The sequence below is a fragment of the Chamaea fasciata genome, unplaced genomic scaffold, assembly GCF_029207755.1.
Source record: "Chamaea fasciata isolate MVZ Bird 193981 ecotype frontalis unplaced genomic scaffold, bChaFas1.0.hap1 SCAF_10, whole genome shotgun sequence".
Taxonomy (NCBI): domain Eukaryota; kingdom Metazoa; phylum Chordata; class Aves; order Passeriformes; family Sylviidae; genus Chamaea; species Chamaea fasciata.
Genome location: NW_027094095.1, coordinates 11293394 through 11311884, shown reverse-complemented (window position 1 = coordinate 11311884; position 18491 = coordinate 11293394). Strand labels below are relative to the sequence as shown.

Below are 18491 nucleotides of genomic sequence, written 5' to 3'. Positions count from 1 at the left end.
CTGGTAAAATAATTACCAATTTAAAAGAAATAATAAGGAAATCACTGCTCTGCAATTTTATCACAGTTTTTTCCCCACAGGACCTAAAGAATGTAAACACTATGTTTTTGTTAATGTTAGAGATTAATACTTTATTTTGAAATGTATGTTGATCTACACCTGCGCAGTTACCTTTAAGGGTAATGAAATAAGGCAAGACTTATAAATGTGGCACTACATGTTAATACTGATATCTTCATTTGGACAGAGAGAGAAGTGTTTGTTCTTTTCTAATATTTGTTCTGCAGCAGACTTTGGCCTACATAGACACAGCAGTATCACTCTTCTTTCATTGCAAAAAGTCGGTGTATTACCTAACTTTAAAAACAGGAAGTTTCGTTAGATAAAGGATGTTTGAGTTGAAATTTAGTTTACAAATTACTGGCGATTTTAAAGATGATTTCCCAATTAGCTCCACGGCATCATCCGGTTGTAAAATTCACTCGTCACTTCTTTTATCACAAAATCATTTTAAAAATTCTTTTAGTTATTTAATATCAGTATCTGGTGTCCTTATGTCTGTTTTCTTGTCAAAGAAAGTGTTGTCTGGGATAGCTAAAGTATTTCCATTTCCTTTATTTGGAAACAGCCATGAATATATAGTGGAGCCATCTTTTAGCTGCTGCCCTGGTTGAGTATGCAGTTGAATTGGCTAATTTACTTTAGAGTATTTCCTTAGCTACTTAACAGCTATCTGATAAGAGTAGTAGAAGAGGGATACTGCCTGATAGAACAACATGAACACGTGACAAAACAAACTTCAGAAGACAGTTAGGAATGCCAAGCTAACTGGATACCAGACTCTTCCTAGGAGTGGTTTGCAGGCCCAGCTCTGAGGGTTTGGTGGCCACAGCACACAGCGCGTGGCCTAGGCCAGCTCTCTCTTACAGCTTGTTCAATGGATGCCACATCATTTAGCACAGAAGAAGTAAGTGTTGGGTCCTTGTAAGGATGACAGAAGATGCTGTAGATGCAGTTTTGCATCTGTTGTAACTGTTTTACGAGTCCTTCTATGCAGTGAAGGAATTTAGTGCACTCAAATTCCCCACTTCTTAGCTCAAGAATACGGATCAGGTTTTTTTTTTTTCACATAGGTTTCTTCATGTTGGCAATCAGTAGAGTTAAATATACAAGGATCATTCTGTCCTTTTTCATGTTGACATTGGTGATGGTATCCACTTGGTAAGTTCACTCCAGTATAAAGTCCTATATAGATTCCTTTGGGGATGTGTAGCATATGATTCACAGTTTGCAATACAAATACCCTGATACATCACTTATTTACTATTAGTATTTGATTATTACACCATTTTGCAAAGTCTTAAAACCATGTTTTAATTGGTGTTGCTTGGAGCAGTTCAGAATAATTTCTTTTCCTTGAAAGCAGAAGCTCTAATGGGTATAATTTATGCTCTCTTTGCATGCAGCATCTCAATGAGAAGGTTATTACATGGCACATCCCCGTTCAGGTGTTTGTAATAGAGGTATTCTTCGGCCTGCATACTGATGGCCCGGATTTCTGGTAGTCGCAGGAGAAGCTGCCCAAATTTGTCTGTTTGCTGTGGGTAATTACACATTGTGTAGTCCAGCAGAGCAGCATTCACTTGTTCCTGAACACCTTCCACAAGCTGGAAGTTCTCGAGATTTTTGACATCTGAATGACAATAAAAAAAAAAAGGTAACAATTCAGTTGCATTTTAATTCCTGTTTAGGAAGTCAGTGTTTCACTTAATGGATGTATTTTTTTGCCTCCTGACAAAAGCATACTTTACAAGCTGCTGAATATTCAGTGAACCCTTCTGCCAACTTTCCTGGGAAAATGATCACAAAAGAGCTTTAGTGGAGTGTCTTGTTGAAATTCTGCATATACCTCAAATCAATTAGACACCAATGGAGTCTGAGCAAGGTCAGCTCTTTTCATAGCTAACAAAAAGAAAGGTTGAGGATTCCTGAAGTAGAAGACCATAATATATTGCTAGCAAATGAGTCCCAAGAGGAAGCCCTATCTTTAACCTACTATGTTACACAATTCATATAATTCTGTATTAATTTTTCTGACCCAAGGTGAAATCTGTGTCCAGGGTATGATGTAGTTAATTCTAATAAAAAGTGACAGCGTTCTTGTTTCTGTTTGACATTTTCTAAATGATTCTGAAAGCCTTTGACTTGTCTAGCCTATGTTAATGAACCATCTGGTACACTCCAGTGACTGCCAAAATAATATTCCCTACTAGAAACTCTCTAAAATATATATTTCACTGACTAATGATCTTTATAAAATGAAATCATTGTCCTTTGGGTGGCATACTAGATAAGAATGGTGCCCTTTAACCTGCATATGGTTTCTGAAATCCAACACTGATTTTTTTTTTGGTATTGGACAACGGGGCATTTACATCAGCACGGCAGGTACAGTTTGTTCACTCTGCCTCTGTTTGATTATCTCCTGTTCCTATACAGCAAGTTCAAGCTCTGGAAATACTGCTCAGAGATAAATGCCAGCATATTATCTCCTCATTGTTTGCTCCCCTGTGTAAAAACCGCTCGGATGGAATTGTCTTTTAACATGTCTGGTGAATGCAGAAGTTATTCTAAAGCTTGCAAATTAGAGTGCTGCTCTAATGCAGGAAGAGGGAACTGATTAAAGTGCACTTGCTGGGAGAGCTTGTTTTGGTTGTGTTTGATCATTTTTACCACCAGTAGAGTACTTTAGCACTTTCTTGTAAGGCTGAAACATGGTGCTACTGGGCACAACTATGCTGCAAATTCACTTTGTATAAAGACAAATCCGTTCATCTGTGGATATTCTTGGAGCCTAGGAGATTGAGAATTTGGTAGAATTTGGTTCACTGTAAATGCCAGCCTTTGATTGTGGGGAAATGAGTGTTTTCCTTTGCAAAATAGGAACACACATGCGTCACCTGATCCATGAGGAGCCTGTGTAAACTGAGTCTCACTGCAGCTTTTCCTAGAAGTGCTTTAAACAGAGACAGTTCTGGTTCCTGTACGTAACTTTGTGCTGGAACATGAGGGAAATGGTTGCAGGAGGCTAACGTGTTTGGAGCAAGAGGATAGGAACGATGCCATGGGTCCCAGTGGCAGCCGGTGGCAGCACACTCAGCCTCCAGAGCCCGAGCTGCAGGCTTTGGGCAGGAGCCCCTCTGGAATGTGCTGGCTGCCAGCTGCACCTTGGGTTCCCTCTTGCATGAGCCGGGGCCAGTGTTTCCTGCTGGGGTTGTTATTGCCTGCCTCTTTCCTGTCCCAGTTTCACTGTGGAAATGAAGCCAGTGACTCCTGGATTTGTGCTGCTTGTTTGGGAACTGAGGACATAACATCCTCCAGAATTTTGCTACTTGACTTAAGGAACTCACCAGTAATATTTAAATTGTGATGGCTGTCCAACAAGAATCATCTGAACTTTACATTATCCCAAGTGAAGAGGAGTGGAAACTTCAAAGCTGCTGTCTGGTCCCTTAGCTATTCAAACTCATTTATCCAGTCTTTTTGCCAGTATCTCTGGAGATCTTTGGATAATCATGTTTTTCTGTATTACACTGGACATTTTCTCACCAAAAAAATATAGCTATTTATTATTTTATGTACCTACAGAAAACTCCCAAGGTATTTTGTAGCTAGTGTAACCTGGTTTAAAAAATTGGGTGTTCTAAGCATATTTTTATAAAGTTAAGAAAGAAACAGTACCAGCTATCACAATTAATTTAAATAGGTTGTTTCAGATGCAGAATATAAGCATGAATGAATTGCTAGAACATAAAAGCTCCTGCAGAAAACAGGGACTAGGCTGGACTTCGAACTGTTCTACAGCAAGCTAAAATGAATGATGATTTCAGAATCAGTATTTAGAACTTTTTTCCTCTGTAAAAATAGCTTTAAAAGACAGGAAGTTTTACAAATCGTTAGCTGATTCAACCGCCTTTAAATTCAAAGGGCATCTTTCTGTTGCTCTCTGTCTGTTTTGAGCCATACAGTGAATGTGATTGTGCTGGCTTCTTGCAAAACCAGGTTCATTCTTATTTTTAGTCCCTGTTTAAATGCTATTGCATGGATTATATATCTATTGAAAAATCACGAGGGAAATTTTTACAGACATTAAGAAGAAACAAAGAGAATTGCAATTTTAAAATATTTTTCTACAAAAGCAGCAAGTTTAATGTGCTTTAGAGACACATATTCTTCTGTTTTTTGCTGTATTGATGCCATACTCCAAGTCAAGAGGAGGCAGGATATATTATGTATTGCCCCCAAGGACAGGATCAGTGGCTTCTGGCAGTGGGTGCACCAGTGCAGTGTGAGGTGCTCACGTACACCCGTCAGCTCAGTGGCCTCAGGGAGTCCCATGGGCACTGCTGAGCTGCAGGGGAAGGTCTGTGCTCTTCTCCTTCCTCATCTCAGTGGACAGTTCCTTCAATACTCACATGTGGCAGCATAAGCACTGCAGCAAAGATGTAAAAACAAGTCCAATTGATACTAACAGCAAACCAAAAGTAGCTCTCGGCTCCTAAGCCACATTCAGCCTGGGGAAATACTTTTAATGTCTTTCCTCTAAACAAATTCTTGCAATTTGTGGTGAGGTTCAGTGCTTGTAAACAAGATGTTCTTAGTTAACCAGTGAAAATATTTAGATTTTCCCTGACTTTCTGTACTCAATCAAAGACACTCCAAGTAATCATAGTTTAGGACATCACTACACAATTCATCTGTGTGTAGATCTCTCCAGGACTGCAATTACAACAGTAGGGAGATAGAGGCAACCTGATTTGGGGTGAGTCTCCACGAAGTGACTGAGATCTCTGCTTATGACTTTTGATATGTGTTCTTATCTCATATACATTAACAGTGAATGTTGCAGTAAAGGAAATGAGACAATCTAAACAGAGAGAAGTCAAAGGATATGTGCTGAGAGCTCTGTGGAAAGCTTCACTGTCATCTCTCAAGCTTTCCTGGGATATTTATATATTGTCAAAAATAGGTTTGCTGAACCCATAATTGCCATAAAAATTATGGGTTTTTTTGAGAGAGAATCATGAACTCTAGCTCTGCTAAAGATGAGTAATTACAAAGGAAAATGTGAATATTAAGTTATTTCCAGTAACTCGAAGTTATGCAGGTAGAACAAGAAATGGTACAGTTTTCACTGGTGGTACTTAGTGTAAGCTGGTAGTGATACAAATGAGATTAAATAATAAATCTGGGGTTTAAAGTAGATGGTTTTTCTATGGCTTGAGTTTGGCTTTGTGCTTGTTCTTTATCATGTAACTCTGGTTAAACAGATTTAGTTTTCCAAGTATTTCCTTTGACTGCCAAGGAGTTAACTTGGTGAGACACCAAGCAGTGCTGGGGTAACTGCTGAAGGCAGTCGAGGAAAATGAGCATGAAATCTGCTGCTGATGTGTACAGCACGACACATGCTTCTGCTTTCACATAATTCCTCATTCCTGGGTTGTTTTTTTTTTTTACTAGGATGTCTCATCAATCTTTACATCAGTTAGTAACAATTTAAAGTACACATGTTTAAGCGTAATGCAAGAAATCATTTTCTGAAGTTTAGATAGTTGTAAATTAAATGAGTAGGAGTAGGTTCCCCCCTCCCACCCACACACCCTTTAAATCCTAGCAGCTAGAAAAAGTGTTTTGTGTTGCTACAGTAAGTATCAGTCTCTTAGCTCTTCTACTTTATTCACTCAGGGACTAATTACCAACTTTTTACATGAAACAGCCTTACTGTGAGCTCACAGTGGGGCGCGCATCTTTTTCTATCCTTATTGAAAAGTAAACCCTTAGGTCTTCTGGAATATATTATATGTTTTACAAGAAATAGCAATTGCTTTTCTGTCAAACAAAGAATTTTTGTTCTCTATAGCTTACTTTTGACGATTAAGACAAAAACAGTATTATAGTGTGTCAGGATCTGCTCTGCAGTCACAGTAAAGATCTGCCGGTATTCCCAGATATCCCCCCATTTTGATTATTTTCTACATCTGCCATAAAACCGTGCGTTAAGCTGAAACTGCATACAACATTCAGCCCAAGGAGAACACTTTTGCATATTTTCCCCCAAAATGGGTCTGGTCTTTAGAGGGGAAAAATATTTAGGTTTCAGAGAGATTTTCTCCCTCTCATATTCCAAACATGAAATACTGAAAATTTGGGGATGTACTAATCTATAGAGAGTTTCCTTTGGTCGGGGAATTTTGAAGAGAAAAATGAAACAGAATGAGAGATTTAACTTTGAAAAACAGTAACTCCTTGGGAGCACTAAATATTTCCCAGAGAAAGCTGGTTACATTTTACTGCTTATGTCTTTTATTCAATGCTGTTTCTACAGGAAGCAGTGAAGAGGTGTGAACACAGCTCAGCTGCCTCTCTACGTTTTGCACCACTGCAAGGACAAAATAAGATTTTGGGGCTCTCCATGGGAAAGAGGATTTCTCCCTTTCACAAGGCTGCTTCCAGTCTCATGGAAACTCCAGGCACTAGGGCTTGTTAGCAGCCCTGGCCCGAGCTTCCTCACCCCGAGGGGGCTGGTGAGCCCCATCATTTAAGGACCTCATTGAAGCCCAACGCCTCTAACTCTTAGCAGCTCTTTGGAACAACTGGTTAGCTCGCAGATAAACTGTTGTATCTTCCAGACTCTGCTGAGGGTGGTTTTGGCCAGGATGGCCTTCAGACTTGCCCTCTGAGAGGTTTGCCTGGTTCTTTCCAGCCATGCTGTAGGGCTTAAGAAGCAGCATCGCCTCTGCCTAGAAACACTCTGTTTTATCAGGGAAAGTGACAACGTGCCTCCTCACATGGCCGAGGTTCTCAGCAGCGGCTTTAGTGTGAGGCCAATTCCCATCTGAGCTTGAAGATGGAACATGTTAGTTCTGATGAAGGTTTTTAGCCCAAAATTGTTCAAAGAAGGGGAATTAACCAGGACTGAGGTGATGTTACCGAACCTCCCTCCATTTGAACAGGTCTGTACTAATTTTTTTCCTACTCTATGCTAGCCCTGCAAAATCTCTGTGTTACAGGACTTAAAACACAGGTAAGATTTTCAACATGTGCTAAAAATTTTTTTGAAGGCAAGGGTAGTAATGGTTGATAAAGTGCCAATCTCTGAAAATTACCCACAATTCTCCTTCATTGAAACTAAGGGCAACAGCAGCAGTTCCATATAGCACATCTGTCACCAGGGCAGATGCATGCCATTCTATAGCTAAGCCTTCTTGACAGACAAAATGCTGTAATGAAGGAAGATTTATGGTAAAGATAAGCTCCTTACTGCAAATTTCTCCTCAATTTTATTACAGCAGGACTGTGCTGAATATTATTCACTTAGAAGTCATGGGAAACAATTCTTGATAGATGTTTGTTAATCAGTGATAAGCTGCATATATTTAGCACTTTCCAAACCTTGAAAAACCTCAACACCGTAAGAACAAAAAGCACTTTTCTTAAGAATCCCAAGTCCAAACTGAATGTGTAGAAAACTTTTCCTGTCTTTAGGATTCTTTTTTTGGCAGTGGCTAAGCTGTCTGTAACAGTGCAACAGTCGATCTCTGACTATTTATTAGGGTCATAAAGTAATTTTCATTTTCAGTTGAACACAACATCTGATAAAGGGCACATTGTTTTGAAAATCTTAATTAAATTCTTCCATAGCAGAATGTTTCATTCATGCCCAAGTATTGGGCAAGATTGTATATATTTTAAAGTGAGAATAAGATACTTATGAGAACAAGCTGTATTTCTTAGTCTGGATCTTATTTCACTCCCTCAGTTTTCAATCTTGATGGACTTTTGGTTTCTTTCAGAACAACTCAGACTCAATTAAAACATTTTCATAGTGCTTTATAGTGGTAGGCTTCTTTCTAACGTTATTTAAAATATTGAAGTCTATTTTCCTGTACTAAAAGGATCGTAAAATGATGGATTCTTACTGAGAAGTTCCTGATGTCTGTTAAAAATCATGCTTATTGATTTTGTGAGTAATTTTATAATTGCTTTTGCCACTGTTAGCTCTGCAGTGGGAAGAGAGTCATGGGGAAATAAGGTGGATTCCTCTCCTTGTGCAACTGTGGAAGTAGGTTACTATATTTCAGTTGTTTCTTTTCTTACAGTCCCAGTAAAGACAAAGGGCAAATCTCAATTTGATTTCTTGAATCTTTATGGCTGGTGTAATTACTGAGTCATCATTCAGGAGAATAAAACAGCTTGACTTTCAGCAGCTCAGGCTGCATTTGCTCTCTTGGAAGTCAAACAAACAAAATCTCCCCTCACTTCTTGTCCTGACACCCCAGGAACCAACATCCTTATTACTTGCACATGAGGCATACGTGATATGGTGGTCATTGAAACACAATAAAACAAGATCCTGCCAGGCCTCTGATGGAAGGGTTGCTCACAGATCCTGTCCCAAAGTCCACAGCCAGCTACACCCTTGAATACAAAGTTCAGTGTTTCTCACTGCAGCTTGGGAGGGAAAAATACATCCAGGTACAGCCACAAAGCCAGGGGTGGTAGATCCACACAGCCAGGGGTGTGGGCAGCCAGTGGGGGTGAAACTATGGCCCAGCCCAGAAGATGTGGGCCACAGACAGACCCCAAGCAGTGGTTCCACTGTCGGCACTTCCTCTTTGCCGGGCTTAAACTCCACTACCACCTCACTTTCTTTCACTTTCTAAAGCTCTCTCCCTGCCTGCAGTTCTGTCCCTCCTGAAGTCCCAGCCTGGCTCTTGCCCTGTGCTCAGCAGTGAAATGTGTTGCTTGTCTCTTGCTCATCTGGGACCGAGGGCAGTCTATCCATGGCCCAGAGGTTTATTCTGTAGGTATTTTAATCCATGCTTAAGCATTCACTGATAGGATTATGTTCCACATAAAAGAGTAGCTGCTGCTTTCTTTGAAGACATGACAGAGGAATGGGAATTTGGAGCGCAGTTGCTCTGTTGTGTCTTCAAGGAAATTCCTCGAACAATTGGAGTCTCTCACCACGGTCAATGGGTGGTCTCTGCTATTGCTTGCTACAGGCTGTTCTCAGTGAAAGTGTGCTCCAGTCTTCAGGATGAAGCTCTGCTGGTGCACTGAAAAAGTAAACCCTATGTGATTAAGCCCAAATTTACTGCCTGCCTTTGTAGGCTGGTGGAAAGGGAACCTGCCTGGGCTGATGTGGCTTTCTGGTTCCTGCTTCTAGGCTTGTTTGTGTATTTGATCTAGTGACCACTTAAGGTAAATGACAGATGAATCCTAGAAAACACGTCTCAATCTATGTCTCTCTTTTCTAGGAAAAAAAAGTGTAACCATTGTCTTGTGGACGCATGGTCATATTTGTATTGCAAGCACATGTTGCTAAACTAGGGCAGAAATGATTTAGTGAAGGTCTCACAGATAAACTGAGAAAGAAATCGAGTCAAAACTCTTTTTTTTCTGAACTCCTCACCTCATCCCAGGGTCATATTGTATGTTTGGGCTATAAATGTTTGTCCTTGAATATTCAGTTGGAATGACCATTGATAACAAAACTACTGTTCTAATTATCATGCTATCACCAAGCATATATATATACATATACATATACATATACACATACATATACATGTATGTATATGCTTACATGCAGGCAAATCTATAGCCAGAGCAGTAGTATCACAGTATCAAATTTCATAAAAGCAGAAATTAGGCTTCTGATAAGTTAAAAAATTAGACTAAATAGGAAATTTCTTGAACCAAGGAGTTTCCCCAGTTAATTTCTGCAACATCATTTTCATCTTCAATAGCACACTGAATTGTTGGTGTTTTAAGAGAATTATCTGTCAATGCCTGCAATTTGTAGGGTGTGAATAGTTTAAGATTTCATAAATATTTATGAAGTTCCTGGGAATGGTGATAGGACATCATACAAAGTCCTTGAAGTTAGGAACTGAGGCAGAAAGGGTGTTATATGCAAATTGCAATAATAGTGTGGTATAGTTTTAAGAGGAGCAAAAAACAATCTATTATTTAGTGAGAAGAAGCTGAATATTTAGAAAATAAGGAATGAAAATTTTCAAGAGATTTGCCATTACCTAGAAAAATTTTGCTCTGCTTTTGCCTAGACATTTGTAACTTTTTTGAATGTTTGCCTTTATTACTCTCATGAGAAGCTTGCACGTTATCTACCCTGTCTCTTTCTATCCCTCTCTTGCTACTCAAGTACTGTTTAAAGTAGGAATAATGGAACAGATTAATCTCAGAGGTATTTCTACTGCTGCCACTGGAGCTTGACCAAGGGGTGATATAATCCAAAAAGAAGAAATACAGATATTTTCTAGAAAAATACAGGATATAAATTTCTACTAAGGTTAAAACACAGAAACGCAGCTGCCAATGAAACCCTTTTGAGTATCAGGCTCTATCCTTTATAAAGCCCATCTGTCTCTGCAGAGTATAAAAAATACATGATCATAAAAAGCAGTACTCCTTAGGGGGAAAAATCTCGCTGTACTAATCTTGTAGTCACTTCACAAAACAGTTTTTAATCCCAAATTTGCATTTGATTTTCAGTCAGGAACTTTTGTGGTTTTTGCAAAGTTTTCTTATTCCATTAGAATAAGATATGAGGTACAGTTTGTTCAGGTGGCAAGTCCAGACTATGAATAAACCAACGTTATCATATGAAAGAGAATTAAACAGGCAGATCCAAGTGGGGATATATTAAGCCAAATTTAAGCTCCAGTAGTTGAATTTAGCCTGTACTAGATGTCTGGTTTGCCTCAGGATATATTCAGCTTTCCAGCTAATCGACTGAGGAAAACTGCCTCAGGTATGATAAAATTTACAAGAGAGCTCAGTCGAATAGCTCTTGTTATAAATACTAGCTTAAAGGCATTCTTCTGGTCTTTGGGATCAGAACTGTATTTGCATTTAATTATTATATTTCAAACTTTTTCAGCTTGGTTAAAAATATTAGACCAGCCAGTTTGGATTATATCATTATAGTGCTTCCCAGATAATGGTTGAAGTTCATACCAGGTTTTTATTACTGGGTGAATACTGTTTGGCTTTATTCTTTTGTTTAGATCCAAATTCTCACAGGACCAAAAATTATTATAATACATTCTCATTGAGAGAAGGAGAATTAAGCAAAGGTGTTTTAGTGATGTGCCAATCTAAGAGGCACAGCACTCTACTATGATTTCCTGTCAACATAATTGACAAATAATTCAGAGTTTTAAGCCTCTTGCACTACTTTCAGACAAGGCTTAGTGTGAGAACTAATTGTCTTTTAGTCATTGATTTCAAAAACCTGTTTTTACCCTTTTCTGAGACTTTTCAAGACATGGTTTTACTAGTTCTATGTGCCAGTATTTGCACTAACAGTTTGGAGGTTTTTTTCACTGAACCAAGCTGCATCAGTGGAAGCAGATTCTAGTTCAGAAAGAACATGAAAAAGACAATCACTTCTGCCTGTGTAACATATGAGAAGTGGAAATCAGTAACAGAACTATTTTCTTATATAGTTGTGCTGAAATAACATAAAGTGAAATGCTTTCATTTATTTGCTCAGTACTGAAAGCACAACAGTAGAAACAAATACATGATGCCTGTTATCCAAACACATTCTTAAGAGGTGGACTCTACTTTGGGCAGTTATAGTTATTTTCTATGTAAATGCAGATGCAGACAGCTCACAAGACATTGATGGTACACTGAAACTGGTGTTTTTTCAATCCCCTATCAAGTTAGCACTGCCAAAAAACCATGCTGGCTTAGATGAAAAGAGCCAACAAGTATGGTAATGTCATATACAGGAGTGTACCAGTCACCAGATCACTACCACACCTGACTGCAGCAGCTCATGAATTTGCTTAAATGTGCAAACGAGTACTGCCAGTATTGCCTTCATGGACAATAAACACAACTAAGGGAGATCATTTTCTGCTGCAGTATTTCAGAACATATTGTTTCTGACATTTGATCTGAGTGGAAGTTGCAAATTTCACTTTTTACTGTCCCAGATGTCTGGGCTTAGTTGTGGAAATGACTTGGCAAATGGGATGACAGAAGCCCAAATAGGGACACCTTTTGGTGCAACTACAAGTGTCAGTGCTGCCTGTAGAACACTGGAGAGACACCCAGTGTATGTCAATAGAGCCTTTGGACTATTTTTCCAAAGACTTGGATGTGTTCTTCATGCTTATTCCTTAAACTTTTAAACACACAGATATGAAAGCTAAAGAAAAGCTCACCTGAAAGTCCCTCTGGCAGCATGGTTACTCATCAATCAAACAGGGTAGGCAAGTGAGGAATAGAGCAAATACTCTTACACCTGGTTTCAAACATGCAGCTCTTAGGAGAGAGTTTTATTTTTCAGCTGCCTCTTGATTTCTTGACAGGAAGTCCTAGTCAGAAAGGACTGGAGACTCTCAGTAAGGTACTGCCTCAGCACATTTTTAACATTTCAATTGCTCAGTATGGAAAGCAGCAGAAAAACTCCAGATTTGTGCTCACTGCTCGGCTCAGACTGAAATGTTTTGGTCAGATATGGACGAGATGTTTCCATACACAACACAGTCACAGGCTTAACAGGAGGAGCATGAATTATGGGGCTCCGGGTCCCCACTAGCCAAGAAATTGTGCTTTCCTGTAGCCTTGGAGCCACAGCAGGCAGTGGGATATGCATTTGGCAGGATACAATTAATGTGCATGCACATGTGCATGCTTTAGTTTCATGGAAATCCACAGGATTTCATATCTAAGGTATTGAGCATCAGTCACAGCATTTGCCGCTGAAAATCACCACAGTCTCAAAATGCCAAAGTTCCCACTAACTCCTGCAGCAGAGCTGCCCACCTGCCCTGCAGGGACTCCTGCCCAATTGCTGGGGAAATGACCTGAAACACGAAATGGCCCGGGCTCCTTCAAGGCAATGCACTCACATACTTACTCTTCTTGCCTTTCTTCATTTACATTCACTAATTGGATGTTAATTTGTTCCCAGACGCAGGCAAATATTTTTAAAATAAAAATTACACTTTTTTTCCCCCAGACTTTGTGTTGAAAAGCAACTCAGTGCTTTTCCTAGTGCACAGTCCTAGGAGCACCTCAGAGTGTGTGGTAACACTGTGCTGCCGCTTTCAGCTCTATCCTGTTTGTGTTTAACACAGGGATTGCTGGTCTGTTCACCAGTCAGCTTGCTTTCAGTAATAAGATAGACTAGTTCAACAAAGACTGACACAATTCTTAGCACTTCTGCCCAACCAAGTTAAGCACAGCCCAGCAACTTATTTGGGTATTAATTTCCTCTGTCAGCCTTATATAAAAAAACCACACAGATAACAGTACAGAAAATACAAATCATGCCTGACAATTCAGGAAAAAAAATCACATACTGGAAAACTTGACATAGATCCAGTGGTGTCAAAAAATCTTAAATATTTGTTGTTTCCAATTCAGACATTCTTCATTTAGACCAAAATACCAGACATCCGTAGTGTACCTTACTGCTGGTGACTATTGAAGAGCTAGGTGCTCTCACAGCATGGTACTCTTTATGTGCACAGTAATGAAAGTTCACTATTGATTTTTCTGTAGCTGCTTGTAACTATTATAGTTGATACATCAATAGAAAAGGAAAGCACAATGTTTCACAGGAGGCAGAAGATCAGAGAATACATGATGCTGTGACAGTAAATCATGGCATAATCTCAAGAATTGATAGATGGTTACTGCTAACTTGAAACCCATGGCTTTCTCTTGTAAGACTAACCTATAATCGTCCAATATGTTCTAACAGACTGACTGCCCATAATAGTGGGAAAGGACACAACACAATGTTTCGTCTCCAGAATAATGGTTTCCACAAACCAGGTCGTTGTGGTGGAATTCGTTTTGTGTGTTACCACAAAGGAGGGAGAAAGAGTGGTGGGAATGCCATTTAGACTAATAGTTACAGGTTGTAGGAAAAAGACTTTTTTTTTTTTTTTTTTTTTTTTTTTTTTTTTTTTTTCCCCAGAAAAGAGCACAGAAGGGTTTTGTTAAAAAAAAAAAGAGGAAGAGAAGTTGTCATTAATTTTTAACTTGCAAAAGTCTGCAGTTAGTTGAAAGAGAAATGCAAAAGAGCTGATTATTCTTGAGATCAAAATATTAGAGGTGTTGTGTCAAGAAAGGCAAATGCAGAGAAAATACATTTACTGTAGCTCTTTCCAGTTCTACAACATCCTGAAAGGGAGCCAAAGGCACGCAAGTAATGAAAGATCTTTTAAGTGTCTGTGTCTCTCTGCTGCATTTTTGAGAGGCACAACGATCTCTGAATTTTACAGTATACCCAGTGAATTTTTAACAGGAAAGTTTTAATTGCTTTGTTCCTTCTGTATTCCCTGGCTCATCTGGTAGCTTCATCTATGGTTTTAATTAATTGTGAGGGTCTTTTTTTCCTGTCTCAAAACAGAAAGGGAGGAAGTACTGCCGGTAAGAGGTGGCCAGCTTGAGCACAGGGTGCAGGCTGGATGACAATGCTCCCACAGTAACCTCTCACAATGTTCCTCTCTGGAAGATATTTCCATTGTGCAGCACTGTTTTCCAGCACTTCTTCAGGGCACATGAGTTTGATACCTGCCCTTTTCAGCTTTGACTGGTGACTCCATTTTCTAAAGACAAATGTGTCCCAAATAGGATGGTCCTAGACAAGAGGAAAGGACTTTCTCAAGCTGCCACCCCTCCAACCTGCCTCAACCAGGCTTGAAGAACATTTGTCCTGCTTAAGCTGTAGGTTTTCCCCTGGTGAAAGTCTGGATAGTGTCGTCTATCTTGCTTCAAGCAGTTTGGGTTTGCTGATCTCTGTTACAATTTTTGGTCTTGGGGAGGAAAGATGCTGTTGTAGTCTCCATCCCCATTCTGATGTTGAAATATTTCTCTGCTATGAGACTTTCCTTCACTTGTGCTACTTCACATAACACCAAGCTGATGTGTTATGTACTATTTTTATATTACACATCAAACCCTCCCAGTACTGAAGATGATAATAAATGTAGGATTTTCCTTATTATATTTCAATAACTTTATAAAGAAGACTCTTAAACTGCCCTTAGGATGATGTGTAAATTAAATTTTTGCAAGCTACATGGACTGTTTTGGGGCTTACTCTTTCAGTTTTTTCCATACTAAATGACTCTGCACAGGACCAGGGCAATACTAGGACCTCCTGCTCTGAAAGGTGCATCCAGTCTTGCTAGCAGCATTGCCAGAACCTAAGGAATTGCAATTTTTATACTCCACCACTTTCCTGCCAGCATAAATCATTTGGGACATACTCCAAGCCACAAACTTGGGAAAGACTGTTTCTGCACAGTCCCCTTCTGTCTCCCAATTCAAGATTCCAGCTGGAATTCCAGCTGGCCCAAGGCTGGGCCATAAAGTTGGTTTCTGAATTTTCCTTCATTGTTTCACTACTATTTGCCTCTGTTTCCTCCCTGTCCACTGCCAGCTTGACTTTGATCACAGTTCCATGGTTTCTCTTTCCTTCCTGGCCTTTTCCCTCTATTTTCTTGTCTCCTATCTCAAGCTCTCCAGTCTCTCTCTGTTCCTCTGAGCCACACCACTGCTGCCCCTTGTTTTCATCAATCACTCCTGGTTCCTGATCTGCCCAGATATGCTCTTCTCTGCCACTCCTCTCTCATCCCTCTTGCAGATCTTTTTTTTCACTCGTGATTTCTTTTCATTGTTCCTTTACAGCATTTCCCGTCTCTATTTTAATTCCTTTGTTCTTTTAGAGTATTTCACCTCTCTATTTTAATTCCCTCAGAGACAGACATTGCTTTTGTTTCTCATTCACTGCTCAATCTTGCACAAGCAGCAAAGGGGTATGAGAAAGAGGGAAATTTGGCATAGTCTACAGTGCATCTCCAGTAAATGGCCAACATCGCCCATGTATAAACTTTCAGGTAAGAGCCTCTGCAATGTGTTTCCTTAACTGGAAATACATGAGGAACTGTTCAGTCTATGTATTCTCATTTTAAAAGTATTTAATAAGTTGTCTGTTACTACTGCAAAGTTAATCTCCTTCAGTGAAACATTTAAGAATATGCTCAAGTTAAGACTATAGGGTAGTGTTACTGGCTCCAAGATTTAGGATATTCATTTACTTATCTCTATTTTAATATATAGCCATTTATTCCCGTGTTATGCTGAGTAGTTGACTAACAAAAGTAGTCACTGATGTTAAAGATTTTTGCCAACAGTAGCTAAAAAGGTTCTATGTAATACTCTATTTCCTTTGTTACCTATATAATTCATTTAAACTTGCAACTTAAACATCTAAACATGGTAAGAAATTGTAAAAGTATTCTAAAAGTAGAGACACCTATAAATGTGGGTTACGTGCAGGTAATTTTTCCCCCTTACAGGAGGTGTTTAAAGCCATCCTTACTAGTATGCTATAAACATAATAGGGGAAAAGTGCAGAGCACACTGATTGGTTTATTCTGAAATCCCCACTGTCTCCACACAAAGGCAACAGTACAGAATACAAATATTGCTTGATACCCATGTTTCTAATTACTTGCAAGATTTGTATCTAACAAATATATGACCTAATTTTCTCTCAAGCATCTAATCCTATTGTTATTTCAAAACCTTGTTAAATATGCATTTTAGGGAAAAAAAAGGACATGAAAAGGAAAAGTACTTGCTGAAGATGGTTAATCTTTTTTCCATGGCTTGCAGCTGTCAGACAAGCAGACAACATAACCAAGTAATGAACAGATTGAATCAAATTCATGCCTCGAATAATGCCATTGTACTCAACAGTTACATGAGGTATGAATTTGCAGCATTCATTGCATTTAATGAAATAAAATCAGGACAAATCAGCAGCAATTATTAACTTTCCTCAGTAATTTAGTGTATTTTATTCAAAAAACTCAATCAGCCATGAAACAGAAGGCTTTCTCTGGGATTCCTGGAAGAATTTTATCATTCACTACTACATGCAGGGCTGAAATGAATGATTAAAATTTTATTTATTAAAAAATATTGGTTTAATTCTGAATTGTTCCTCATAACCCCAGCATTTCTATTTTATTCCTTTTATATTACATGCTTTTTTCCCCCAAATCCATTGATTGTAGATTTCATTAAGGCAGATACCTGGAAGATAGACACTGTCCTACTTTCTTTCATATTGCCTGCACTTGTGTGCAACCTGCATAGGAAGGTGGACTAAAACCTGTCAGCTCACTGAAATAGTATTCTCAGGAGCAAAACATTGTTTATCAAAGTCATCACTCTATATATCATTTAGAGTCTATTAGAAATTTAAGGACCAATTTTTAATTATTTGGCTTTGGTATGGGTTTTGACAGGTAAGTGAAATGAATATGTCTTTGTTTATCCATAAAGAAATAAAACCCAGGGCAAAAAACTCCCACTTTTTCCTGCATGTGCTAAATACACTTCTGAAATAGTCCCTCATGTGATGAATTGTCAAAATTTTTTGCCAAGTTTTAGACCCTGAAAATGCAGCAAGGAACTACTTTCATGCTAAGTGATTTATAAAGGAAAGGATCAAAATTTCTCAAAATTTAATCAAGATATTTTAAGTCAGATTCCTTTTAAAATGGTGTTTGGTATAAAATCTGTAGATTTCAAACAGTGTTGTTCCAATCTGCCTCTACTATTCAAAGTATCCCTAGATTTCACCACTATTTATGAAGATAGATAACTACTGCTTTTGTTTACCAGATGGTATAGTTGAGATATTATTTTAGACTTCAAAGTAATGGAGCGAGAAGCAAAATTAGAGACAAAAGGGTTGATTTCTCTGTTGAGCAATGCTGCATCCATGAAAGGAGAACGTCCCTCATGAGATTATTCTGAAATGAGGTTTTGTCCATATTCATTTGCTTTACTTTCCCAGAGGGTTAAAGCAGAAAAGTGGAATAGCTCTTCTAGTGGCAGAGTGGAGTAGCCTGGCAGCTTTGCCTGAGATCCAGAGAAGGGTTTGATGTTCCAGGAGCAGACTGGCTTTTAACTGTTTTGCTGGCCCTCATAATCTCTAGTAAGAAGTGGATCCCTGGTTTCCAAGGCAGTGTGGAACATACAGCACTGAGGGACTGTGTAAGATTGCTGGTAACTCTTCACATTAAAAGTTACCAAATTTGAATTTTTCGAATGCAGAAATATTTGTAAAACCTGAAATTAGAAGGCATGATAAATTCCAACTTCTTGACAATTTAGGGACAAGAAAGGACCTCTATAATCATAATTTTTACCTCTTTCAGTCTTCTGCTCACTGCAGGCCATAAGTTTCCATCCAGCATTTGGGCATCAAGTCTGTAACTTTTGATTGAGCTCTGTCATATTAATTTAGAGAAGAGCCATCTTGACTTCAGAAGCCGAGCTTTCATTCTATCCAGAGATGCGGTCTTCCAAAAGACAGTGATCCTCACCTTTAAATTGTGTATTTCTAGTGCACTTTA

At 38.9% G+C, this 18491-nt stretch overlaps 1 protein-coding gene across 4 annotated transcripts in view; it reads right to left on the bottom strand.

The window, feature by feature from the left end:
• Positions 1-1406: 1406 nt before the first annotated feature.
• NR5A2 (nuclear receptor subfamily 5 group A member 2) overlaps positions 1407-18491 on the bottom strand; it is an 85147-nt gene continuing 68062 nt past the window's right edge. For all 4 annotated transcript variants that reach the window (XM_066192288.1, XM_066192290.1, XM_066192291.1 and 1 more), the window contains one exon: positions 1407-1693. In XM_066192288.1, coding sequence (XP_066048385.1) covers positions 1446-1693 — 248 coding nt within the window. In that variant the 3' untranslated portion in view covers positions 1407-1445. The remainder of the gene's footprint in view (positions 1694-18491) is intronic.